General features: G+C 36.2%; 2 protein-coding genes across 4 annotated transcripts; one reads left to right on the forward strand and one right to left on the reverse strand.

The window, feature by feature from the left end:
- Positions 1-463: 463 nt before the first annotated feature.
- On the reverse strand, positions 464-14,541 carry LOC131953580 (F-box/LRR-repeat protein 2). Of its 3 annotated transcripts, none has more exons than XM_059316814.1 (12): positions 14,446-14,541; positions 5,552-5,791; positions 5,357-5,451; positions 4,873-5,043; positions 4,617-4,720; positions 4,361-4,440; positions 4,035-4,083; positions 3,519-3,755; positions 2,795-3,019; positions 2,053-2,208; positions 1,692-1,874; positions 464-1,462 (listed from the first exon to the last, which is right to left on the reverse strand). In XM_059316814.1, the coding sequence occupies exons 2-12, from the start codon at positions 5,755-5,757 to the stop codon at positions 1,337-1,339; spliced, it is 1,632 nt and encodes a 543-aa protein (XP_059172797.1). In that variant the 5' UTR covers positions 5,758-5,791; positions 14,446-14,541; the 3' UTR covers positions 464-1,336. The 3 variants fall into 3 exon arrangements, with proteins under 3 accessions (XP_059172797.1, XP_059172798.1, XP_059172796.1); XM_059316815.1 differs by lacking the exon at positions 14,446-14,541 and adding an exon at positions 14,366-14,398; XM_059316813.1 differs by lacking the exon at positions 14,446-14,541 and adding an exon at positions 7,543-7,793.
- Positions 14,542-20,842: 6,301 nt separating this feature from the next.
- Positions 20,843-26,454, forward strand: LOC131953570 (uncharacterized). The gene is made up of 2 exons (XM_059316801.1): positions 20,843-21,257; positions 24,196-26,454. Exons 1-2 carry the CDS (start codon positions 20,843-20,845, stop codon positions 25,794-25,796), a joined length of 2,016 nt encoding a protein of 671 aa, XP_059172784.1. The 3' UTR covers positions 25,797-26,454.
- Positions 26,455-27,221: the final 767 nt, after the last annotated feature.

Consider the following 27,221-nt stretch of genomic DNA (forward strand, 5'->3'; position numbering starts at 1 on the left):
TATCAACTATAACTTAATGATTGCCTAATTTGTAATTTTGACTAACTACTTAATGAAATTGAATGCATTAACATAATTCTTGCTTCAGTCACTCTACTCATAATAAACAGTCATTTTAAATCATTACACATTTTTAAAATATAACATATCAATAAACATATAAACATATCAAGCGTAAAGAAGGCTTTTGTCAACTTGCTGTGCATTCCATATAAAAGTTATTCAACTGTCTATTTGTAAATGAAATACAAATCTTGCCAACACAACTTAGTAAACAATTAGGTATCACAGTTTTAAAACAGAATGAAACTTGCAAAGCTGAGCTTTAAAGAAAAATTGCATAATTTAAAAATATATACATGGTAGTCAACATGTACATTTTAATTGTTGCATGTTTAATACAAAAAAGTCTAAAATAATTTTTAAGAAATGATAAATATGCACACCATAAGGTTGTATTTAATTTTCTTTATACAGCAACATGAAATTATATCCTTAAAGTAATATTTAAGTGCATGGACAAGGATCCTATGAAATAAGGAATGTGTGTCACTTATCCTGTTAAGACAACCTTTACACTCTAGTATTAGTCATATTTCTTTGTTCAGCTGTGCCAATCAGGAAAAAACAACATAGGTGGTTAAGTCAGGTATGTGAGCACAATCAAAAGAAATAATAATAAGATTAATTACAGGTATAGAACAAATAAGAATTTGATCGAAACCAAAGTTATTTACAATTTTGCTAATTTAAAATTTATATGTTTTCGTGGCAAATGTAGAATGATGTAACGAAATGGTAATGGCGCAATATAATCTTAAAACATGTATTTGACTTTCCTAAATAGCTATTTTACTAAATGAATCTATAATTCATAGAATCTCTGATCAGTTATTACTTAAAGATAATCTTTAATCAAATTATGTAATTAAAATGGATCTTTAGTAATATCATCATGTTTTGGTATTATAATGAAATCTATAACATTTCTTCCATCATTTTGCATTTCAAGCTGGACAAGAATGATGTGTAGATAAAATATGTAAGTAAAATTTAAAAAACAGTATTAAAATCACAGAATGCTTTTTTTTAAATGAATAAATTGACAAATTAACTGCCAGGTACAAGCATAAAAGCAATGACTCAAGTAATGACAAACTAGCAAGAAAGATATTTTTTCAAGTAGCGGAATACTCTTTACATGGAATTGAATTATTGTAGTAGAAACAACCATTTCAAGGAAATTATTCCCAGTATAAGAAATAATTACGAACAGTATTAATTTTCAATTAATCCACTTGCACTGAAACCTAATCTTATCACTGCTCTGAGGTCATCACTTAAACCCGGTAAGAAGATCAGCTCTGCAGAATTCGCCAGTGTCCAAGTTTTTCGCCATTAGCTGGTTTGGACTTGCATTAGGTATGTTGTGTTTTACATAAAGCCTATGAAGACAGCAGTCCTGTTGAGGTGAAAAATAAAAATTTTATTTTATGACAAGTTTGTATTTATTTTGGTAAATTTGAAAGTAATAAAAAAATATATTCAGCGACAAGAGATTACATAAATAAAATTCATATGGTTTCATTTTTGCTATGCCATATTTTATTTAATTAAAACTGCAAATAGTTGTATTAGCAATGTGCCATCCTTTTAAGTCTAGTGAGGCATGGTGAAGTGACTGAACTTACTTTCAAGTACTGAACAGCCACTGGGGAGACATTGGCGCAACCATTTAGATAAATCTCCTCCAACTGAGGACAGCTGCTGGCTAGACAAAAGATGCTTTTATCTGTGAGGGCATGCAGACCAGAGACACACATACTTTTAAGGGGACAGCACCCACTCAAGTAACAAATAGCTGTATCTGTTACCTGAAAAAGAAATTCATTATGTATCACTCTTTTTTATTGTGGAAGAGAACAAAGGTGATGACTATTTCTTAAATCAGGTTGCGTATATTTTGTACAAGTATTTATTTTAAAATATTACATTGCTTAATACAATATTTCTATTATTAAAAAATGAGATGAAATTTGATTAATGTCTAACCTGCTTGCAGCCTTTCAGATTAAGCTGGGTCAGTTTAGGTGAGTGGTCAGCCAGTGTGATAATCATGGCATCTGTCACTGAGGTCAGGCCTGACACATCCAGCATGTCAAGGTTAGGACAGCTGAACATGATCTGGTCTAGCAAATTAATATCCATCTGAGGAATACGGAAAAAGATAGTAATTGCAACCAACATAAAGTTGATAAAGACAACTAAAAGAGAAAAGTACTTTAACAATATAGTAGTAAAACTTTTTGATCTTTACTCTAATGAAACTCCGACATTAATTAAAAAAAAAATTCCGAGTTTACGTGATTTTACAGCAGTAACATTCCAACACCATTTACCTAATTTGAAGGTTGGTGGTTACCACAAGAAAGTAAAGTACAGAGCGAGCAATGCTGCAATGATAAAACTCTTACACTGTACAGGATATCTTTTTTGAAAACTTACAATCTTAATGAAACCCTAAGACTCTTGCTGCTAATATTGACTGCCAAACACTTGACTCGACTCCAAAACTTATTTACACTTCTCTAAATACTAATAGCCTAATCTCAGAATCTAGTGATATGACTAGTCTAAAGCAATGAACAACAACTTGTAATCACCCACAGCAACCCACATCTCTAGTAGGGTAAAGAAGTCATTTACAAAGGAAGTATAACACCAAAACAGCATCTTGATATATTTCAATGTTGTTAATCTACAAGGGAATATTTTTTAAAATGTTTTTCCTTACCTTTTTACAGTTAGCAGCAAGTGTCTTAATCTTAGAAGCTCTTTCAGGATCAGTGAATATTGGCATGAGTGTTGAGCCAGTCACTTCCCTTAGCATGCTGATATGGAGAGCATCTAAATGTGTACAATATTTGGCGACTGATTTTAGTCCTCTGTCTGTGATTTCATTCACACCAATGCCACTTAGATTTAAATCAAGAATTCTGTGGCCAATTTTCTCAACAATCTAGATTAGAGAAAAGCACTTAAAAAGTTATCTTATAGAAACTAAGCTTAAACAAACAAATGTAAGTGAATTTAAGATGCAATAATAGCCCACATAATGTTGTGTAAAAAGAAAATTTTTTGGCTAAAACTTTTTAATTTTGTGTTATAGATGTTGCGATGAAATGAGAAGAGATCAACCTCAGCAAATGTATACATGTAATAATAAAACATTCAAGCATTCTTTTAATTAGAAAACAAAACCAGTGAAATTATACTTTTATATAGATATTATTTAAAACTTTTACCCAAGACTAGATCCAAACATTAAATGTCGACAAAATAAATTAGTTACAGATGTGCTAACAATTTGAATCTTACTCGTAAAAATGTATCATCTGTAACAGATGTCCTAACCATCTGAATTGTATTTGAGATAATGTATCATGTGTAACAAGTGCTAACTGACTCTTACTTGTGACAATGTATCATCTGTAACAAATGTACTATCCTAAACTTACTTGTGATAATGTATCATCTGTAACAGCTGGAACACCGCAGAGTTTGATTGCTGTGACACGAGGTAAACGAGTGATGCACTCAACAAGAATGTCCCCATCTTGTAGCATCATCCCACACAGGGAGAGTGAGGTAAGAGATTGTGGGAGGGTCCATAACACCTCACACTCAGGAGGTGAAGATATACGACTGCAGTAGCCCAAATCTAATGTCACCATTTGAGTGCATGCTTGAAACAGCTAGAAGAATGTTAAATTAAAAAAGAAATTATTTATACTAAAAAATTTGACTTATTTGAAGCATTAATGTGGTCAGTTCTATGACCAGCGGCCTTTACTTTCCCTAATAAGAAGTACCCATAAGAGCTAAGTAGATTCAAGGACCTCCTGTAGATCTGAGTTCAGGAGCTGAACTTCAGGCTTTCAGGTTAGTAATTGTGCCCTCTACCACTCAACCATGCCAACCAATATTATTGCACAAAAGGAGAAAAATCCAACAACTGGTTATAAAATATTTACCTTAATTAATGATTCTTTTCCAATAGATTTTGCTCCATTGAGGTCAAGTCTAAGAAAGTAAAATTGTACATTTTAGCATAATTTAATATATCAGATACAATACTAGCAAAATCGCCTGAAAACAATTTTAAATGTAATGAAATATTCTTACTAAGTCAGACATTTGCATTCCACTTGAGTTTTACATTAAATAATATATATTTATATACATATATATATAATTACATAATTAAAAAAAAAGAATCCTAACTTTGAGTTGTTTTAGTAAAAGTTTATACAGTATTAAAGCTAAAGTTTACTATGATGTTCATTTAAATAGCTTTTACTTTTTTAGATTAGGGCAAAAATCTGCAAGTGACTCTATACTTTCATCTGTTACCATTTGAAAGCTGGTGTTAAGTTCTTCCTGCAAAGAAAAGACACCAGTAACAAGAACTTAAATAAAATAATCAAATCAACTTAAGTGCTAAAAAATACAATATTTTGTTTTAAAAAATGAAAAGAGTTTTAGAACAATTTACATTTTAAAACCCAATATTTTTTAAAGACATTTTTTAAAAATTTCTCAAGCACTTTACTTACTAAAGACCCTTTTAAGCACTGGGCAATGACTGGAATGAGTTCATGATTTATGGATATCTTCAGCACTCTGATTGAAGGGTTGTGAGACAGAAAATTTGACAGTGCTGTAGATGATATTTCAAATTGTTTTTTAACAACACACACAGCAAAGTGGTCTTTTGTTAAAACTGGGACAAGTTTACATTTATAGCATTTAATTACTAAAATTTATTTCTGAAAATGGCTTTGTTTAAATTGCAATCTATAATGAACTTACTAGCAGCATCAACCCAAACTTTACTAGAGTTGTAATAATGCACAAGTTTCAGAGACCATAATTTTGGTGCTACTATATGGTTAAGAGCAGCCTGAGTCATCTGTTTTAAGTATTTGAAGTGAAGAACTAACAAACTAGACTGTCCTGAAGTAATGGCTTGAATCCCAACATCTACAAGGGAGCATAGTAATAGAGTAATAGATAAAATGTAATTCTTGTAATGCGTGTAATGCATGAAGCCAGTAACTGTTATATAATAAAACTGACTACATAAAAAAATTCATCTTACTATTATTCTCAATTATTAAATCTAGTTTGTGATTATGTATCGGCATAGATAGTATGAAAGTAACTAACTCATTAAACATCACAATAGTGAGTTTAAAGTATGAGGTTCATACTGATTGTTTAATGATAGTCTTCTTAGTAATTAAATAAAGTAAGTTTTCATAATTAATGTAACAATGTCAAACTATCTCCTCACCTGTTACATTGTCAAGTTTATTTAAAACTAAAACTTCTAATTTACAACCAGATTGTCCTAATAACTGGAGAACTGGATCTGTGATTTGAGAACATCTGAAATTGATTCATTTTAATTTTTAAAACATCATTTTCATAAATCAGATTGTATAATTTTTATCTATACAAGTAAATACAAGTAAATAAAATTAAATACCTTTGTAGATTAATGTGCCTCAGTGAAGAAGTAAAAAGATTGCTACTTATGCAACCTAAATGTTCAGGGAAAAACCTATCATGGCAAGAAAGTCTCTCAATAAGCATTTCCTTGTGTAATGTTGTTAAATTTGAACCTAGATCTGGATATCGATGTAAATTTTGTTGAACACACTGAAGGCACAAGTCACTTAGTTTCCAAACCATTTTTTGGTTTTCAAATTCTTATCTCAAATGATTTCTGAAGAGAAAGAAAAACCAGGATTATAATAAAATAAAAGTGTTTTTAAAAAATTAAATTTAAATATTTTCTCAACTTATTAAATTAATCAACAACAAAAAATAAAAAAACTTGAAAAAAAAAAAACTGAAAATGTTTTCAATGACCTAAAAATTTCTTTGTCAAAGGGTAGGCTTCCACTTGACTAAGTCAAGTGCATTAAAATGAGAGTGAAAGTGAGATCATTGAAAAACCCAAAAACAGGCATGTAAGGATACCGCTACAACAATTTTAATGACCATTGGTTAAGATTTGGTTGAGAATATAAATAAAAAGTGTTTAGATCAGATGGTTACTGTCCTTCCCCCAATTCAAAATGCATAAGTGTTGTCTTCTTCTTCTTCTTCGTTCTTAATTATTAGTGTTGAAGGGGATTGAGATTTATCTGCCAGTGGGTTTGAACTCGAGACTTTGTTCGAATTTATCAACCATGAGCTTTTTGCCGACTCGACCACGCCTTCAACACAATTAAGCGTTACGTGTCAACCGGTTATGCGCCATAGAGGCCATTGACTCCGATTTCAGCCTGTTTTTCTTTTTGGATTTGCTTCCATAGCCTTTGTCCAACCAAGAACAAACTACAAGGCAGCAGTTGTTTAATTTTGGAGTTGTCTCTCCTAGAAGAGTGGCTGTCCCCAGCTAACGAGCCTCATCAGCCCGAGGGTTCGAACTCGAGACTTTTTGGTTTAGCAACCATGAGCTTTACCGACTCGACCACGCCGATTTGTTTTCTTTTTTTAAACTTATCACTATAACTATTAGGCTTCTTAATTTTGAACTTAATAAAACATTGGGGGGGGGGGGGGGGGGGGGAAGGGGGGGGGGAAGGAGGCGGTCATCCATAAATGATGTCATGCTTTACAAAATGGTAACAAAACAATCCAGGCTACTCTCTAAAATGCAGCCACACCTCAGTCAAAAATGATTTTAATCTATAAATATAAAGAAAAGTGGTTGGGTGCCTGATCTGGCACCGCAGGCGCTTCAAATTTAGCAGGCTCCTGTACAAGGGAGATAACTTTTTAAAGTAATAATTTCAAATTATTTTTATCCTATTTTCAACAAAAACAGAAAATAATACAGTATATCATTTTTTTAAATAAGAAATTTGTTATAAATTAAGTTATATATTGTAATCAAATTGTAAAGTTCCCTTTCAAACCTGACGATCTATGGGGCAAGAGAAGTAGAGTTCACTTGTTTCTATGAAGGGATAGTGTAGTCAGCACTATGCCCAGCCACCTTTACTTTCCCAAACGTGAGTTAGGTACCAATTAGAGTTGGGTGGACTCAGGGACGGTCTACTGACTTACCCAGATTCGAACTCACTAACGGGTTAGCAGTCTAGCTTTCTACTGCTAGGCCACAGGGGGGGGGGGGGAGAGATAATTGTCCTTCACGAGCTACTGATAGTGTTTTAAAGCAAAATATTTTCATTAGCAGTATTGGTAGTGTCGAATTCACAAATTATGTAATTCCTAATTTGTGAATTCGACAAATTTAAGTATTAACTTAAGCAAGTGACAAAGTCAAAAGTTAGATCTAGATCTAGAATTAAAGTTGGTAATCTATCGTTTTAGGTACGTAAAATCAGCCGAGAATAGTAATGTGACAAAAAGGTGACTCATTAAATTTTAGTAATTATTTCATATTTTTAGGAGGATTTATATTTTGAGTATTACAAAAATGTTTTCAAAGTTTCATTAATGTACCTGTTTTTAAACAATTGTATTAAAGTTTTCAGTAAAAAATAAAGACTTGAGCAGCCATCTTGTTATAAGTTTTTTTTTGGTAAAATTATAGTTAGAGATTCAGGGGAAACCACTCTAACTTACAGATGGCCGCTTTCTATACATAGGCCTATTAGTTAACTATTAGTATTATAGCAAATCCTGCTCGCAAACACTGCTGTTAATTTTTTGCCTATATTGAAATTGATATAGATTTAGCCATTGATTGATGTTGGTTTATTATTCAGTTATCTATATTCTATCTATAATATAATAAATTTATTAAATAATATTTGACACAAATAGATCTAGACCAGGGGTCTCCAAACTTTTCAGCCCGAGGGCCGCATTAACTATCAAATATCAGTTCGGGGGCCAGCAGAGTTTCTTTAAGGCATCTCTTCAGGGTCGTGCCCCCCCCCCCCCCCCCCCCCCCGTAGAACGTCTACCGCCCCCTCCCCCCCACCCAACGAAATATAAAAATATAATTTATATAGAAATATACAAATTTCAAGTGTCCCCCCCCCCCCGCACCCGAGGTCCACGTTTGTTCTCAAATTGTTCTTCACGTATTTCATTCTTGAAAATGTTTGTTTACACAGCATGTTGTTCGAAAATTTGAAAGGTACTTTGATGCAAAAGTTTTAATGTTAGGAAAGTCTTCCTTGTGCAAAAACGTATGAAAAACCATCCACCTTTCTTTGAACGTGTCTATAAGGAAGTCATTTTCTTGCAATTCAATTACCTCCAGCTGCAGTTCATCTTTGCAACTGGCCACATTTGCTTCAAATGGGCTTTGAAACAGTCTCACTTCTTCTGCCTTTAAATCCAAGTCAGAAAACCGCTACTCAAACTACAGCTGGAGGTCTTTGATGATCTCGTATGTAAATGACGTGGGGAACTCAGTGGTTGCTTCACCCGTAAAGACCTTGCACTGCTGAAAGTGTGTCAAGTTGTTAGCCTGTACTTGTTCCAAAAACATGACAAGTTTGTATCTAAAGGAATTTAGGTGGGTGTATAGATCAGAAACTAGATTTCACTCTCTTGCCGTTTTAGATTCAGAAAAATTAAATGACTAGTTATGTCTGCAGCTCTTCATCAGACAATATATAATGGCTGTGACTTGCCTTTACTATCAGGAAGTCACCTATTTCTTTTCTTAGATACTCTGCTCAGAATTTTCTCGCAAAATTAGCAATCTTACTGATGTAAATATGGTAAATCTTGCGATTTTGTGTTTGTCCCAGAACTATCTATGCTTAGATATCCTCTTCGTTAACAGTGTCATACATTATATGCAGGGAAGCCAGCTCTTGTGTTATGTTCATGTCTTCATCCGCACCTCTAATGAACGCAGGCAGTTGAGAGGTGGAACAGCTGTCCAGCGACTCATCTAAATTTGCTTGAATTTTCCGCTATTTGAGTCACGATGTTCTCACCAATGTCTGCAACACGGCGAGTAATTGTATGTGCACACAAAGCAACATTTTCAAATATTTTTGAATTTTCTGTGCAAAGCTCTTCGGCCACCTCCAACTAAGATTTATTCAGTGGACAAAAAGATTGTCGCGGGCGGATAAAATGACCTCGCGGGCCGCATCCGGCCCGCGGGCCGTAGTTTGTAGCGATGTCGGCATCGCCGCCATCTTGCTTTAAGAACGGCAACCGGGGAATTTCGCTATTGTAAAATTTCGTCGATTATCTTCCTTATTGAAATACATAGTGAGAAAATATAGGGATTTTAAAGTAATCGATTCAATTTCGTAGTCGGGCCAACTTTTCACCAATTTAATGAAATAATGTGTGATTTTAAACTGCTAACTGCATTACTTTTCTCTCTTCCTTCTCCAAGTTATAATATTGCGAAACGTGGTCTAATTTTGTGCGTGTTTCAACGACAACTTTTGATAGAAAGGTGAGTTTATCAAGCTATCTCTTTGTATTCTCAAAAATTACATTATGTATATTATAAGTTAATAATGATTTCATCTAATTTGAGGTACGTTTTCTAGTGGTATTTTGACCGAAAAAAGGGTGTCTGATTCACCACAATAACGCCATTTTATAATAAAAAAATATGGCGAGACCGGAAAGCCTAAAGGGGCGTGGGGGCCGGCGTCGCCTTCATAAATGTTCACTTGTTCCTTAATCGTAGAGTTTATTGCAAATAAATGATTGCCTTTTAAAAATAAAAGATGTATAAATATGTTAAAGGCTGTTGAAGAAAGCCAGTGGGTTTTTTTTTTGCACATCAAGCTAATAACCAATAATAAATTACCACTCAAGAAAAGAAATTATTTTAAGCATATATTTCCTTATCCCTTACTTTATTATGCTACACACTTGCCTCTATTAAAACAATAAATTCTACTTTTACAGTAGTATTAATGTTGATTTCTTTTCCTCTAGATATATGATCAAGAGTATGGATGAGGAAATGAATACTTCAGCAGGTGGTAAATCTACAGGCTCTGGGAGCCCTGATAAGCATTCTGCCAAAGATTTACCAATTCTGATTAATCAGTATTCTGACTTTCGGACAGCAGCTGGCATAAAGCAAGGCCATATAATTCATGTATGGTATGAAAATAAAAAACAAATTAAAAAGGCAGTGCAAGTTTTGGAAGAAATAATACCAGCGTCAAGTAACAGTCATCAACTTTTTAATAAAATCAACAGATTATGTGTTAAATTTAGATCTCTTAAGCCACAAGCACAATGGGATAAAATTATAAATTTTATGGAAATGCCATTTCAAGAGCCTGTACCTAAAGAAAAGGGGATTGTCTCTAAGTTAGCACCTGAATTAATAACAACACTAATCCCCCCAAAACAAGCCTCACCTTTAAAACTTAAACAAGATTGTGTAAGTTGTGCATACAAAAGAAAGTCTACAGAACAGTTATTGAAATCAAATAAAAAATTGAAAACTAGTTTAAAATTCTATCAAAATGAACTTCAATCAAATAAAGTTTTTCAAATTAAAGATCTAAATAAAAAAATTAAACGACTCACTGACAGACTCCTCAAACAAGAGAAAAAGAATAGACAGTTGGAAGCAGAGAAAGTAGAGATTAAAAAAAAACTTAACTGCAATCCGTTTGCAGATTCCATCCAATACAAAATGAAACTGAATCAAGTTGCCAGTTTAAAGAAAAAATTATCAAGAAGAGAAAGAAAAATTGAAGCACTAGAAAATGTGGTCAAGATCAAAAACAAAACCATCAAAAATTTAAAATCAATGGTCAATGATTTAGAATTAATGTATGATAATGCCATCAACATGCAAGAACCCCAAGAAGAGGGACAAACTATTGTAACCAAAGAAGGAAAGCATTATGGTACTTCTATGAGAATTTGTATGTACCAATCTTTGTTGAAAAATGTTTCTGTGTTAGCTGCTGGACAGCTATTACAGTTTTTCCTGGAGCAGTAAGCTGGAATGAAACTTGACTGCGTGCCTCGCAAATCTACAGTGGCTCAAATGGCTTATGAAATAGGCATTTTAGCTGATCTGCAGGTTGGCGAGGCACTTGCATCCCTTGATGGTGCTACACTGTCATGGGATGCAACCACCATTGATGGTAGTCATGTAAATGAAATCCATATTTCTGCTGCAGGTAAAACTCTTGCTGTTGATGTAAAACCTTTACCTGGTGGTAAAGCTGTAGATTACATAGAACATATTAGTGTTAAGTTAAAAGATATTGTAAACATATATTGTAAATACATAAATCATCCAAATTTAGAGCAGCTGTACAAAACTCTTATGTCCACCATTAAATCCACTGTGACAGATAGGGCAGCTGTGAATCATAGTGTTGTAAACCAGCTGAATACTTTGTTACAGACACACCTGCTGGAATTGAATTGCAATGTTCATCCGCTAGATAGTTTTGCTGCTGGTGCCTGAAGAGCATTGGAAAATGATACTGAGATAGGCAACAAGACATTGCACTGTATTTTGAGTATTTCCAAGCTCAGATACAAGCAATCCAGTGGAGACCCTAGCGGGTTCAAGACCTATTTTAGAGAAAAAAATATTCCAGTGGGAGTTTTCCTTCGGTACGTCGGTAACCGGTTGCACATTTTATTCCATTCAGCTGGAATTATAATTTTATATCTGAAAGAGCTGAAGAAATTTGTTGAATTAGGAGGCACCAACCTTAAAAAAAGCATTAAGGAAGAGCTGGATGACCCTAGGGTTGTTGCTCAATTAATTGCACTCGGGTTAATCGGGAAAACAGTCACAGGGCCATGGATGACTAAATTCTATGCAAATTCAATGAATTTAGACATGGTCCCTGTGATACAAAGCTCTAAAAATGTTTTGGACAGGTTTGCTGCTGAGCCAGAAGAGTTGTTATGTCCCACTGTGAATGTTTTTAATGAACCCATTGATGCAGCTTCAGACATGGTGCTGACAGCAATCATCAACAATATTGAATCCCACAGGGATAAAGTAAAGCAAACTTTGAAGCAAATATTACATGAAATTGTTAAGGTCTTTGACCGCCAGTTTGTTCGATATACCAGTGGCGACCTTTCTAGCCCTACAGTTGAGCAGTTGACGCAAGCTTCAACTGCTCCTTCACACAACATGGCAGCTGAGAGAATATTAGGAATGACTGACTATTTATGGCGTCGGGCCCCTAATGCGACAGCTGGTTTTGTAGACGGAAAGGTGAGAGGACGGACAAATGATACTGTAGGATGGCTTCTGCAACAGGACAAAATGACCCAACATAGATTAGTTTATTTTGCAATGAAAGAGGGGTACAGAGCAAGGGAACTTGCAGCACAAAGGAAGAAGATGATGGAAGCAGTGATGATGCGTCGAATGCTAGAAGCTGGTCAGAAACATGAACAATCCAACCGTAAGGCTCTAGAAAAAGAGGTTGCTATGGCTTTGAGTGCTAAAGATCTGAATGCTAGTGTGTTTTCATCTGCGTCATCTGAAGTTATGGGCCTCATTGCAATGTATATTACTTCAGAAAATCCTATGTCTGAACTGACTGAAACCTATACAGGACATCTACTTAAGCATTTATGGACAGAGGAAGGAGTTGATAAAATGTATTCTGGCAGAGTGGTAAATTTTAAGCAACAGAAGACTAAGACAATGAAATGTACAATTACTTACTGGGGACCTGATGAATTGGAAACTGACAGTGTTGACTATGACATGACAATGACATCTCTAGTCACTGATTTACTGACAGGTGACCTTGTGTTTAGTAGCTAGGATGACAGTAGTAGTCCATGTTGTACAAAGCTTAACTTGGTATAAGTCTCACCTGTTATTGTATTGATGTAAGCTATGTCTACCTTAAAAGTTTATTGTTTTGATGTATATATTAACTTTGCTTTTTGTTTAATTGTGTAAATTTAATTATTTATTGAGAATCATTTAATATAAAACATTTATCCTGATAAGATAATAGTCAGAGATGAGTTGTTTTTTTTTACTTGCAATGTTATTAATTTGGTGTAGGCTTCCTAAAATGTTATTTAAGTTATTCTACTTGTTGTGTTGCTAATAATAATAGTTTTTAAAGACAACCATTCAGTAAATAAAACTCCTGGCTTGCCAGTGTGCCTAAGATAAATTGTTCGGTTTAATTTATTAAAAAAAAATTAGTGCCTACTACCTTTTTATTCAATTTGTTCTGCTACTGGCAAGTCTATTAATAATTAAATTAATAAATGTAATTCAAACATACTGAAGTAAGATCATGCAGAGTTTTAACATTGTACCTTTAAGTTTAAAAACAACTGAGCAGTGCAACTTAGAAATTAGGGCCCATAATAGTCAAAATGTATCCCTTAAAGGAATGCTAATTATTCTGCTCCCAGTGAATGAATTAATGATTTCAATTAATATATGTAATTCAAACATGCTGAAGTAAGATCCTGCAAAGTTTAAACATTGTAGTTTTAAAAACAACTGAGCAGTGCAACTTAGAAATTAGGGCCCATAATAGCCGTAATGTATCCCTTAAAGGAATGCTAATTATTCTGCTCACAGTGAATGACTTAATGATTTCAATTAATATATGTAATTCAAACATGCTGAAGTAAGATCTTGCAAAGTTTAAACATTGTAGTTTTAAAAACAACTGAGCAGTGCAACTTAGAAATTAGGGCCCATAATAGCCGTAATGTATCCCTTAAAGGAATGCTAATTATTCTGCTCCCAGTGAATGACTTAATGATTTCAATTAATATATGTTATTCTAACATGCTGAAGTAAGATCCTGCAAAGTTTTAACATTGTATCTTTAAAAATAACTGAGCAGTGCTATTTCAAAGTTAGGGGACAGTGATTTTCATGACTTACAAAGAAATATAGTGGACATTCACCCATTACGTAAAAAATTCATAAAAAAAAAACTACTGAAGCTAGAAAGAAAATTTTTTCAGTGTTATTCTAGTTACATCAAGCACAATATTTTTGCAATGCTCATACATTTAATTAGCCAATTTTAATTTTTTTAATGGAATGCCTAGTAGTTTGGAGACCCCTGATCTAGACCTATATCACAATATACTATACTAGATCTATATAGTATATAGATCTACTTCTTCTATTAATTAAAGGCCTTAACAATGAGGTAACTTTTTCGCACATTACTAGATCTAGTACTGCTTGTACTAGATCTAGCCTCGGCCGATTTTAGGCACCTAACTAAACTAAAAAAAACAATAGTTTACCTTTAACGCTCAATCCAGAAATAATAAATCTAGAATCATAGAATCTAATTTATTTAAAGTCAAAGAATAAAGTAATTAGATCTAGATCTACCTTGATTTTTCAGTTGGTTTCCTCTTTAAATACAAAATAGAATTAATTTAATAGATCGATGATTAATAAAACGTACTCACTCATCAATTCGATTTAATAATTAATTTCTTTAGGAATCTTTACTTTTAAGTAATTTAGTTATTTTAGTATAAGAAGGATCTAGAATCTAGATTTAGGTCTAGATCTAATCTACATCTAGATCTAATCTAGATCTAGTCACTAGTGTTAAACTAGATCTAGACTCTAGCTAGACTATGTTAAAGTATGTTTGGAGTGACTAGGCCTTAAGCATTAATTTAATAATGTATGTTCTTATGATTCCTGCTTTCTTTTCTAGTTTAGATCCTCTAGGCTAGTAGGCTCCCTTTAAAAGATTTTAGTTGAGGATTTAATCTATTGATAGCAACCAATCATTTTTTTTTCTCTAAAAAATTGTTTATAAATAGTTCCTGACTCTTCATTAAAAAATTCATTTTCTAGAAAGAAAAAAAGTGGGAGTGATGTCCCCTAGGCCTAAACTTCTTAGTTCATTTTTTGACTAGCCGCTGTTGGCGTTATCGGCTAGGCTTTGCTCCAGTCTTTTAATTTGTAGCCATGTCTAAATTTAAATGTCAACGCAGATATGTTATTTTGTTTACAAAATGTTTTAAGAAAAATTATATTTTAAACGAAATGTGAGGTGCTTTATCTGGGTCTAGGACGTAACCGTTACGTCGTAACGACTCCTACCCCCTCCCGGTCATTAGCCCGCATTTTTCCCCATTTCTATCACGGGGGGGGGGGGGGGGGAGACATATGTCCCCGGGCGCCGACCTTAGGGGGCGCCAAATTGAAAGTTTGAGGGGGTGCAAATGAAAAGTTCGAGGGGGGGGGTGCAAATCGAAAGTTTGAGGGGGGGGGGGTGCAAATGAAAAGTTCGAGAGGGGGGTGCAAATTGAAAGTTTGAGGGGGGGCGGGGTTGCAAATGAAAAGTTCGAGGGGGGGGGGCGCAAATCGAAAGTTTGTCCCCGGGCGTCGGGAGGGGTCGCTACGCCTCTGCCATAACGGGTAGGTAATGTCCTACTGCAGTTGTTGTGTTGGGGTAAGTTCCTGAGAGATGGGGGTAACTGACATTGGTAAAATGACCCGGGTAATTAACGGGAGGGGATTAATGTTAAATCCTACCTCATTAAGTAGAGATGCCTGGAAGAAACTCTGGTTGATTGATTAAAAACATTTTTTTTGGCTGCGACTATTCGTGCTTTACTACAAATAGCCTGAAGGCTATCAGTACTCTCAGTGGCGTAGCGAGGTCGGGTGTCACCCGGTGCGGCACTTAATGGTGTCACCCCCCCATAAATATATATATATATATATATATATATATATATATATATATATATATATATATATATATATATATATATATATATATATATATATATATATATATATATATATATATATATTTGTCAAATTTGCTCTTAAAAGACTAATTAACACTCTAATTTAATCTTTTAATTAAGTGGAATTGTAATTTTTCTGTGTATATTTTGCTATTTTTTGCCTTGGTGTCACCTCCCTAAATGGTGTCACCCGGTGCGGTCCGCACCCCCCAACCCCCCCCCCCCCCCCCCCCCCCTCGCTACGCCTCTGCGTACTCTGTCCAATCAGCGCGAGGCATTTTTTCTGTGATTCTTGAATTCCCTTATTCATGCTATGTAGAACTATTTTTTTAGATCGAATTTTACTTGAATTCCCTAACCCTAGTAACTAACCCTAATCCTATCCCTTATCCCTAGCCCTAGCCCTAATGCCTAACCCTAATACTAAACCCTGATGCCTAACCCTAATCCTAACCCTTATCCCTAGCCCTAACGCCTAACCCTAGCCCTAATGCCTAATGTCTAAGGGGTCATCCATAAATGACGTCACGCTTTTTGACGTTTTTTACCTCCCCCCCTCCCCTCCGTCACACGTCGTCACAAAAAGCCAGACCCCCCCCCCTAAAATGACGTCACACCTCAACCTACAACCCCCCTCAAAATTGAAGTTGAATTTTTTTTAAACATCGATATTTTTCCAAAATCTTGTCTAAACTATTACAATTTATTAAAACGGTTATCTAAAACGCGAAATAACGTCTAAAATTCGTTTTCTAACATAGCTTTTTTATAATGCAAAAATGTGACGTCGCAACATCGGACCCCCCCCTCCCCCTCATCACACATCGTCACAAAATTACGGACCCCCCCTCACCCCTACGAGTGTGACGTCATTTATGGATGACCCCCTAACCCTAAAGCCTAAGCTTAATGCCTAACCCTAACTCTAATGCTTAACACTAATCCTTAAGTAAAATTTTGAAAAAAAAAGCAAAAAAAACATCTCTGAGTAAAACGGAATGGAACCCACGCCAATGCACAACCACTTCGACCACCAGAAAAGTTCCAACACATTTTTTAAAAATTGAATGTCATACGCAAGATAAAAAAAAAATTTGATTGGTCGGCTAAAAATAGCGAAGTACAAATAGCCTTCTGAGGGCTATTTGTAGTAAAGTACCAAATAGACGCTCTCTTTTTTTTTCCTACATGCTCAGTTTAGCTAATTTATTCCAGTAAAAGTCAAAGACGGTGTAACTTTTATACCAGAAAACTGTACAGGTGGACCTATACATCGGGTTGATTATTTTGCTAGAACGACATGAGCTGTGTATAGTTCGCTTAGGGGTCATCCATAAATGACGTCACGCTTTTTTGGACGATTTTGACCTCCCCCCTTCGTCACCCGTCACACATCGTCACAAAAAGCCAGACCCCCACTAAAATGACGTCACACCTAAGCCTACGACCCCCCTCAAAATTGCAGTTGAATTTTTCTTAAAACATCGATATTTTTCCAAAATCTTGTCTGAACTCTATCAAAATAGAGTATTTTAATCAATTCCTATTACAATTTATTAAAGCAGTTTTCTAAAACGCGAAATAACGTCTAAAATTCATTTTCTAACATTGCTGTTTTATAATGCAAAGTGTGACGTCGCATCATCTGACCCCCCCCCCTCATCACACACCGTCACAAAATTACGGACCCCCCCCCCTCCCCCCTACGAGTGTGACGTCATTTATGGACGACCCCTGTATAAAGAAGACGGATTTTACACGTTAATCTATAGCCAGATTTATCTGTGATTTTATTTAATTCACTATGTTTTCAAAGATTTATAAACTAACTAGGCATACTGCCTAGCTTCGCTTAGGTTTTTAAAAAACATTTGAGAATTTGAATACTTAATTATTTAGCGATGGATTGGGTGAGGAGTGCTTTAATTTAAACAGTAATGCGAACTTTAGAAAAAATGTTTTTGTTTGTTATTAAAATTCCGTTCTCAGAGGAATATTGGAAAGTACGCAATGTATAACTAAAGTGGAATTAGAACTACACAGGTTACATGAACAGTATATCTAATAGTTTATATTACATTGCCTTTTGAAGTTTATTTGATTATTTAATTAGGATACGTAAATGAATTAACAACTTAATTTTGTACTACAAAAATGCTATACTTCGTCATTTTCTGTTTCTGTTTAAAATAGTATACAATTATTTGAAAAATAATAATTTAAAAAACGTTACCTCCCTTGAAAACTGAACGTATGACGTATGTCTTTGTTTACTTTTTTTTTTACAAACAGTTGCTATGGTTATATAAGAAATTACGGTATATGAATATATTTAACGACTATAATGGCTGTTTCCGACGGGAATACATTTTTTTGTTACCCTCCAGGGTTGGTCTACGACGTCATATAATATTAAGGGGATCTTTCGTCAATTTATTTATATATATATATATCTCATATAAGGAGAACTTCACTCACGATCATCTTTTAGCCCTCGTCGAGGGCTTTGAGTCTGACCAACAGTTTTTCCATACGGCATAGTCATCTATAGTAGTGTATGCAGAAACTTAGCAGGATGTACAGACGTTAAGTAACCTAAAAATTGTGTTAAAATTTCCCTGTTTTTGCCATAAAATACAAAGATTTTATAGGGAAATACGACTGGTCAGTTTTGACCCATTTCCCGATTTTTCCAGGACATGGCGAGTTTTTTGTGACACCCCAAGGCCTTCTTCTACCACCTCACAAAATTTCAAGGGGGGTCGTCGGAGGAAATTTTTTTTCGTAATAGAGCTCATATAAAGAGAATTCACTCGCGGTCACTTTTTAGCCCTCGTCGAGGGTTTTGAGTCAAACCGACAGTTTTCCCTAAAGTTCAAGCCATTGACCTAAACGTATGCAAAAAATTAGCCAGATATACTGAGTTTAAGTACCCTAAAGTCTGCGTTGAAATGACCCTCTGTTTTTCCCATAAAATACAAAGATTATATAGGGAAATACAACTGGTCAGTTTTGACCGCTTTACGAAGTTTTCCCAGATATGCCGAGTTTTTTATGACACCCCTAGGTGTTCTTCTACCACCTCACAAAATATCAAGGGGGGGTCGTCGGAGGAAATTTTTTTTCGTAATAGAGCTCATATAAAGAGAATTTCACTCGCGGTCACTTTTTAGCCCTCGTCGAGGGCTTTGAGTGTAACCGACAGTTTTCCCTAAAGGTCAATCCATTGACCTAGGAGCATGCAAAAAATTAGCCAGATATTCCGAGCTTAAGTACCCTAAAGTCTGCGTTGAAATGACCCTCTGTTTTTCCCATAAAATACAAAGATTATATAGGGAAATACAACTGGTCAGTTTTGACCACTTTACGAAGTTTTCCCAGATATGCCGAGTTTTTTTATGACACCCCTAGGTGTTCTTCTACCACCTCACAAAATATCGAGGGGGGTCGTCGGAGGAAATTTTTTTTCGTAATAGAGCTCATATAAAGAGAATTTCACTCGCGGTCACTTTTTAGCCCTCGTCGAGGGTTTTGAGTGTAACCGACAGTTTTCCCTAAAGGTCAAGCCATTGACCTAGGAGCATGCAAAAAATTAGCCAGATATTCTGAGCTTAAGTACCCTAAAGTCTGCGTTGAAATGACCCTCTGTTTTCCCATAAAATACAAAGATTATATAGGGAAATACAACTGGTCAGTTTTGACCGCTTTACGAAGTTTTCCCAGATATGCCGAGTTTTTTATGACACCCCTAGGTGTTCTTCTACCACCTCACAAAATATCAAGGGGGGTCGTCGGAGGAAATTTTTTTTCGTAATAGAGCTCATATAAAGAGAATTTCACTCGCGGTCACTTTTTAGCCCTCGTCGAGGGCTTTGAGTCAAACCGACAGTTTTCCCTAAAGGTCAAGCCATTGACCTAGGAGCATGCAAAAAATTAGCCAGATATACTGAGCTTAAGTACCCTAAAGTCTGCGATGAAATGACCCTCCGTTTTTCCCATAAAATACAAAGATTATATAGGGAAATACAACTGGTCAGTTTTGACCGCTTTACGAAGTTTTCCCAGATATGCCGAGTTTATTATGACACCCCTAGGTGTTCTTCTACCACCTCACAAAATATCGAGGGGGGTCGTCGGAGGAAATTTTTTTTAGTAATAGAGCTCATATAAAGAGAATTTCACTCGCGGTCACTTTTTAGCCCTCGTCGAGGGCTTTGAGTCAAACCGACAGTTTTCCCTAAAGGTCAAGCCATTGACCTAGGAGCATGCAAAAAATTAGCCAGATATACTGATTTAGCGATTTTTTTTCTTGCTTGTTTCTCGGAAATGTGTTAGTTTCAGTTTCAAATGGCATTTCCGTTTATATTTGTTACTTCATAGAGTTAAACCAAAATTCGTGCATGTTGTTTTAAAAATAAGTCTCAGGTGCAAAACGTGTTAGTACAATTTGTTAAAGCATATTGATAAACCGTAAGTGATTCTCTACGTCATTTGAAACGATAACAAAGTAATGCTTTAGTTGTTTTACGATCGACAACATTTGTGATGTGAACTGTCCTTAGCTAGTGTAGTCCTACACCTAGGGTAAAAACGCCCGCCTATCGCGGCAGGTACTAAATCGGTGTTGCTAAAGGCCCACTATAGAAGCGTGTATAAAAATGGGTGTGTTTGTATGTTTTTGCGTAGTATTATAATTATCTCTAAGATATGATGGTCTATTAATCTTAGGTAAAATCTAGTCGCCTGTACATTTAACGATACGGGTCTAGCCTCATCAGACGACACTACGTCGTTTTCCACTGGCCATTATTTCTGTGTGTTTATGTTAGTTAACGTTTCTGCTTGTATTGCTTTAACGTAACTTTTAAAAACATATTATTAAGTTAACATAAAATTAAAATATCCATTTACAAGATTTGTTTTCCCGCACTTAGGTGAGATAACCCTGTGGAAAATACAGGCATTTTATAATATGGTTCGACCTGGAAAGTTAAAAAACAATACTGCCGACAGCAAATATTACGACTGCTAATACAAAATAAACATAAACAAAAGTTTACACGAAGGGATAACTCCATATCAACTGTCAATCATGTCAGAGGATGAGCGCAACACACCAGCACCAGGTTCTAGAGATGGGTTTTACGCTTCCAGCACTAGATTTGTTCTCCCACCAAGTATTTTTCTACATAATTCTACGTCAGTTTCACCAAGTAGTGCACCTAGTACTTCCAATGCCCAGCCAAGAAGTGCACCTAGTACTTCCAATGTCCAGCCAAGAAGTGCACCTAGTACTTCCAATTTCCAGCTAAGAAGTGCACCTAGTACTTCCAATGTCCAGCCAAGAAGTGCACCTAGTACTTCCAATGTCCAGCCAAGAAGTGCACCTAGTACTTCCAATGTCCAGCCAAGAAGTGCACCTAGTACTTCCAATGTCCAGCCAAGAAGTGCACCTAGTACTTCCAACGGCTTTACGGTACAGCATCTGCCTTCACCACCTCCCACAGGTAAGTTATATTTCTTGGATCGGTTACCCTTAACACGGAAATGGGTATTGTCTAGTGGGGTCCTACATAAAAGACGTCACACTCACAAGGCGAGGGGTTTGGAATTATGTGACGAATGGGAGGGGTCTCGAAAGAGTGGCGGACATACTTTTGCATTTCAATAAGTGATGTTAGAAACTGAATTTTAGCCGTTATTTTGCATTTTTTAAAAGCTGTTTTTGTAAATTGTAGTATAAATTGAATAATATACTCCATTTTGAACGAGCGTAGTCGATGTTAAAAAAACAAAAAACAAAAACAAAAAAACACAACAAAACTGCAATTTTGAGGGGGTTATAAGATGTATGAGGTGTGACGTCATTTTAGTGATCTGGCATTGTGTGACGATGGTAAGGTGGGGGGGGGGGTGATAAAAATAGCGAGTTCATTTATTGATGACACCCAAAAGACCATTTAAATTTGTTAAAGATATTATTTTAGTCTCATAATGTAACAAACAGTTATTATCTTGTCTAAATTCGCGAACCTGTTTGTAAAATAGTATTTACTCGTGAACCTTTTATGTTGACTAAGGACACAAGAGGTCGTCCATTTACTTGTAATGGTTCGTGTGTAGGCTTTAACACACTTCGGGTGTTGACACTGACCCACTTTCGCTTGATATGATAAACCCTACCCACATACGCTGGTTTGTGGTTGCCAAATTTTAGTTGTAATCGTTATGTAGATGCATTGGCATAGCGAAGGGGGGGGGGGTGCGGACAACACCAGAAGACACCATTTAGGGGGGGTGACACCAAGGCAAAAAAAGATCAAAATATATAGAGAAAAATGATAATTCCACTTAATTAAGTGATTAATTCGAGTTAAATAGTCTTTTAAGAGCAAATTTGACAAATCCCGACAAGGGTGGAGGCGGTGGGAGTAAATCGAAAGTTTGAAAGGGGTGCAAATCGAAAGTTTGAGGGGGGGGTGCAAATCGAAAATTGAAAGTTTATCCCCGGGCGCCGGGAAGGGCCGCTACGCCTCTGGGGGGTGACACCATTAAGTGCAGCACCGGGTGACACCCGCCCTCGCTACGCCACTGTGTAGATGTATGATATGGGCTAACGTTGATTAGTAAAGCTGTTATCTGGCGACAATGGCTTAATGACTGCAGTGATCAAGCTAATCGACAAATGCTCTATTTTATTTGTTACTGATCAGTAGCTTAGACACATTCCCACCCGACCCGCTTTCAGCGGTTCCAATTTCTTTCTTTCATTGAGCCTGCTTTTACTTATTAACAGAGACGGGGGACATAATTTCTGTCAATGTTTCTTGCAGACCTTTTTTTCCGTGGCGGGGGCACTTAAATATTTCGGTGAGGGGAGGGGGGCGGACATAAATTTTCGCAAGGGTGGTGGGGGTGGGCGGACACTTATTAAATTATTAGATTATATTTTTTTCTATATAAATAATGACTTTGTCTATTTAATTTACGGTGGGGTGAGGAGGGGAGGAGCGGGAGGGTGGATGTGCCTAAAAGAAACTCAGATTATATATCAAATATATGTTATATCAAATGTCCATATCTATATATTTATATATATGGACATTTGATATATATATATATATAGTATAGGGCTACAGGACATTACCCCCCTGGAAAATTCCCCCCCTGACATTTCCCCCCCGTAATTACCCCCCGGAGCAATTACCCCCCTGTCAATTACCCCCCTGTCAATTACCCCCCCCCCCCCCCCCCCCCCGGGGAATTACCCCCCCCCCCCCTCTCAAGTTAGAATCCTAACTCTAACTAGAATTATATACCTATATACTACTTTAATCCAAACCTTAAGAAAAACACCAAAACCTAAGCATCCACCTTAGCCTAAAACTTCACACAAAACCAAAACCAACGCTAGACACAACCCTAGCCCTAACCCTAATCTTAACCCTAACCCTAACCCTAGCCCTAGCCCCAAAAACCTAACTCTAACCCTAGCCCTAACCCTAACCCTAGCCCTAGCCCTAGCCCTAACACTAACCCTAACCCTAAACCTAAACCTAAATCTAGCCCTAACCCTAATCTTAACCCTAACCCTAACCCTAGCCCTAGCCCCAAAAACCTAACCCTAACCCTAGCCCTAACCCTAGCCCTAGCCCTAGCCCTAACCCTAACCCTAAACCTAAACCTAAACCTAAACCTAAACCTAGCCCGAACCCTAATCTTAACCCTAAACCTAAACCTAGCCCTAACCCTAACCCTAACCCTAACCCTAACCCTAGCCCTAAAACCTAACCCTAACCTTAACTCTAACCCTAACCTTAACCCTAGCCCTAATCCTAGCCCTAACCCTAACCCTAACCCTAACCCTGTCCGGGGGGGGGGGGGGGTAATGTCCTACTGGGCGGGGGGTAATTGACAGGGGGGGTAATTGACAGGGGGGGGGGGTAATTACTATGGGGGGTAATGTCGGGGGGGAAATGTCCGGGGGGTAATTGACAGGGGGGAAATGCCCTGTTCCCAAAGTATAGAGGAAGTATTGTAATCGTGCAAAAGGAAAAAAATACAGAATCTCGACGTTACACCTCAAAGTGTCGGAAAAACATAGTTTTGCTAATTCGACTGATTTTGTAATTTAGTATATTTAATAAAGGTCTTATTTGACTATCTTAACGATATGCCCGAATGCCATTTCGCTAACTGGCTGGCAAAGTTCCGGAAAAGATAAATTAACCTGTCAATATGAGGTGGTTTTAGCCATTTCCCGATTAGGCCGGCCAGTTCCCACTTGGTCGCATATTTTTAACATCCTAGTCCCTTGAGTTTGCATAAAAAATATAAATATTTTTTTTTTGTTAAGTTGATTGTTAATACTAAAGTTTTTTTATTCAGACATCCTTCGCTACTAATCATGACTTAAATAAAAACAAATTGTTTTATATCTGACAGAAAGTGAACAAGAACCGGAAATAGCTATGCCTACCACTAGCATGGTTAGAGGCACCTCACCTTCTGAAGAAAACGCCATGAACAGAGATACATTTACCAATCAGACAGCTGTTACCACAGAGCTGAACGACGCATTTAGACCATACAAAAACCCAACACCACAATTCCTAAAAGAGCTCTTAGGTCAATTATTCTGTAGTAACGCTGAAATACAACTCCAGGCTCATAAAAATTTGATTTTTTGGTTGGAACATTATCCACCAGTGGATGAAGAGTCGTGTCAAGTTTATTCTGAAGCTTTTAATTTAAACTCTGATGATTTTTATATTAATGATGTTTTCAAATCTTCTATGGAAAGCTCAGACAGTTCTATTGCTGCTATGGTGTTTGAATTTCTAGCATTCATGTTTGAAAAAAACTTCGAATCATGCTTCGAATATCATGAAATTCCAGGATATATGATCGTAAATCGGCACCATGACAGACCTCAATTTAATTTCCACTACATATTATCAGGTCATCTGTCACAGATTCTGGATATTGTAGCTTCCAATCTAGAGACCAATCTACCCTACCTACGTGTGTCATATGCCCGTTGTCGTATAATAATTCTGACGTCTGGTGATTTAGGAAGTAACATCAACGAGGGCATGTACGATGCCGATTACATTTTTAGTCTTGCTCAAGAGTTAGCTAGTATTATAAATTCTCTTTTTAAAAACCTTGAGTATGAGTTGATCGCCTCAGTGCTACATAGTGTTAAAGTGGTTTGGCTGAAAGCTTTGGTTGTGGCCCTTGTGTTATTGTCACATCACAACGACCAATCCGATGAGAGATTTTGGGATACGACATCACTAGACTCAATCGTCGCAAGTCTCTTAAAACCCCCCATAGACTATCCAAGTACGCCTTTACATAGTACTTCTAATGTCCAGCCAACACGTGTACTTAGTGCTTCTAATAACCTCCCAATAAATGAACCTAGCACTTCTAATAACCTCCCAAGAAATGAACCTAGTACCTCTAATAACCAGCCAAGAAGTGCCGGTCTGAATGCGAGGGGTCTTAACCTAATGAAAAGAAATCACAAAGGAGAGACCATACTTCATACCACCTGTATAAAGAACGATGTGGAAACTTTAAGACAGCTGCTTGCTATGCCCAACATTAATGTCAACGTGACAGATCACAACGGCTGGACACCACTACACGAGGCTTGCAACCACGGTTTCTATGAATGTGTTGAACTACTACTGCAGTCTCCTGGGATAGACATACATGCACTGTCAAATGAAGGCATTACACCGTTAATTGATGCAGTTAATAATGGACATATTGATGTATGTAGGCTTTTAATGAGGTATGGAGGTCGACAACTACTTGAGGATAGAAATAGCAGAGGTTTCACTGCTTTGGATATAGCACTATCTGAAAGCAACACTGAGATTGTATCTGTTTTATCAAGTTATTTTGAAGACAACATTCTTATCAAGATTTTTGAACTACTTGAAAAACACTTGAAAAAAATAACAACCCCTTCCGAATATGAAATTTTGAAAGCCAACTTAGAAACAACTAAACCAAAATTCTTAGTTCCATAAACAATGAAAACCAAAACGCAATTTAAAAATTGGGAAGAAAACAAGAAAACAAACAATGAGCAAAAGTGAGCTCCTTACATTATCTTCGTTTACTTATCACTGAAGTAGACATCTAAAAATAGTGTTGTTAGTTTGTACCAAACACACTAAGCGGCACTCAGAGGAATATTCTAATGGGTTTCATGTGTACACATTTTCTCTATCTTCCAATAGAAATAATTGCTGTAAAAACTGGCTTATAAAATATTGACACATGCTTCTGTAATTACTGACCCTAATGGTGACAACAAATGATTTGAAAGTCATATAAAAGTAAAGTACACTAACTAATATGACACCACTGCTCATAAAATGGTGGTATGTAGAAACGTCCATCCCCTTAATTTTCAAACCAACTGAAATTCATACGCAAACAAACTACAGTAGATCATGAAAGGGAAAATACATATGGACATCAAGCACATGAGTAGAATAGACTTCCTGTGTTAGAAACTATTATACCAGTAGACGCATAGACGCATTTCAAGAGTGCCTTGTGAAATGAAGACCACTTATGAGGAATGATTAACCTATTGAACGACCAATGTATTAATGTTTCATTGTCTTTGAGACAATGCATGGAAATAAGTCATTTAATTAAGTGGACTTTTGAATTGAAACAATGCAAGGAAATAAGTCATTTAATTAAGCGGACTTTTGAATTGAAACAATGCAAGGAAATAAGTCATTTAATTAAGTCAACTTTTCGATTGAGCAGTGTTTCTTCCAGACTTTTTTCTCCGGGGGGGGGGGGGCGGGGGGCGGTAAACTTTCTTCGGGGGGGGGGGGGCGGACACTGTTAAAAATATATATTTTCTATATAAATTATATAAATTTCATTTCGTTCGGGGGGTGGGGGGGGGGGAGGTAAAATTTTTTCGGGGGGGCTTCACCTCCCCAGAAGAGATGCCTGGAAGAAACTCTGCAATTGAGTGGTTTCTGCTTCTATTACCTATTAACTCTTTGGTAACTTCTGATATCAGACTAGAGCGAGGTTTAAACTTATCCCTGACAAAAGGCCCGCTCTTAAGTCGGGCATTAGAAACTTTACAAGCAAATATTCTTTTAAATTTCTTCTTATCTAATACAAGAGCCATCCTCTAATAACTTTAAAAAATGGCCTACAAGTTGGAAAGTATTTGATTGATATAATTGTAAATAACCCAATCCAACAAACCCTCATAGTGCTCTACATTGGCTGCGGTTAGCTGTTCATTTTGTTGTACTATTGTTCGATCTCGCACCATTTTTTAAAGTAGAATAGAAATGGCTAAACTTTTTTTAGCCGCCAATGTTTTTTTTTTAATTTCAATCTCATAATATCAAGATTGAACAAGCTTGTGCAATTACTTTTTATATTTTTGTATACAACAGTTTTTTTATGTA

This window comes from Physella acuta, unplaced genomic scaffold (assembly GCF_028476545.2).
Source record: "Physella acuta isolate Inbredline_101_S28 unplaced genomic scaffold, ASM2847654v3 ptg000931l, whole genome shotgun sequence".
Classification (NCBI taxonomy): domain Eukaryota; kingdom Metazoa; phylum Mollusca; class Gastropoda; family Physidae; genus Physella; species Physella acuta.

Coding starts and splice junctions, on each gene's coding strand:
- LOC131953580 (XM_059316814.1), bottom strand. CDS start 5,757: ATGGTTTGGAAACTAAGTGACTTGTGCCTTCAGTGTGTTCAACAAAAT. Junction 5,044..5,356: donor TAAACTTGACAATGTAACAG/GTGAGGAGATAG, acceptor GCTCCCTTGTAG/ATGTTGGGATTCAAGCCATT. Junction 4,721..4,872: donor AGTTTGGGTTGATGCTGCTA/GTAAGTTCATTA, acceptor TATCATCTACAG/CACTGTCAAATTTTCTGTCT.
- LOC131953570 (XM_059316801.1), top strand. CDS start 20,843: ATGTCAGAGGATGAGCGCAACACACCAGCACCAGGTTCTAGAGATGGG. Junction 21,258..24,195: donor GCCTTCACCACCTCCCACAG/GTAAGTTATATT, acceptor TATATCTGACAG/AAAGTGAACAAGAACCGGAA.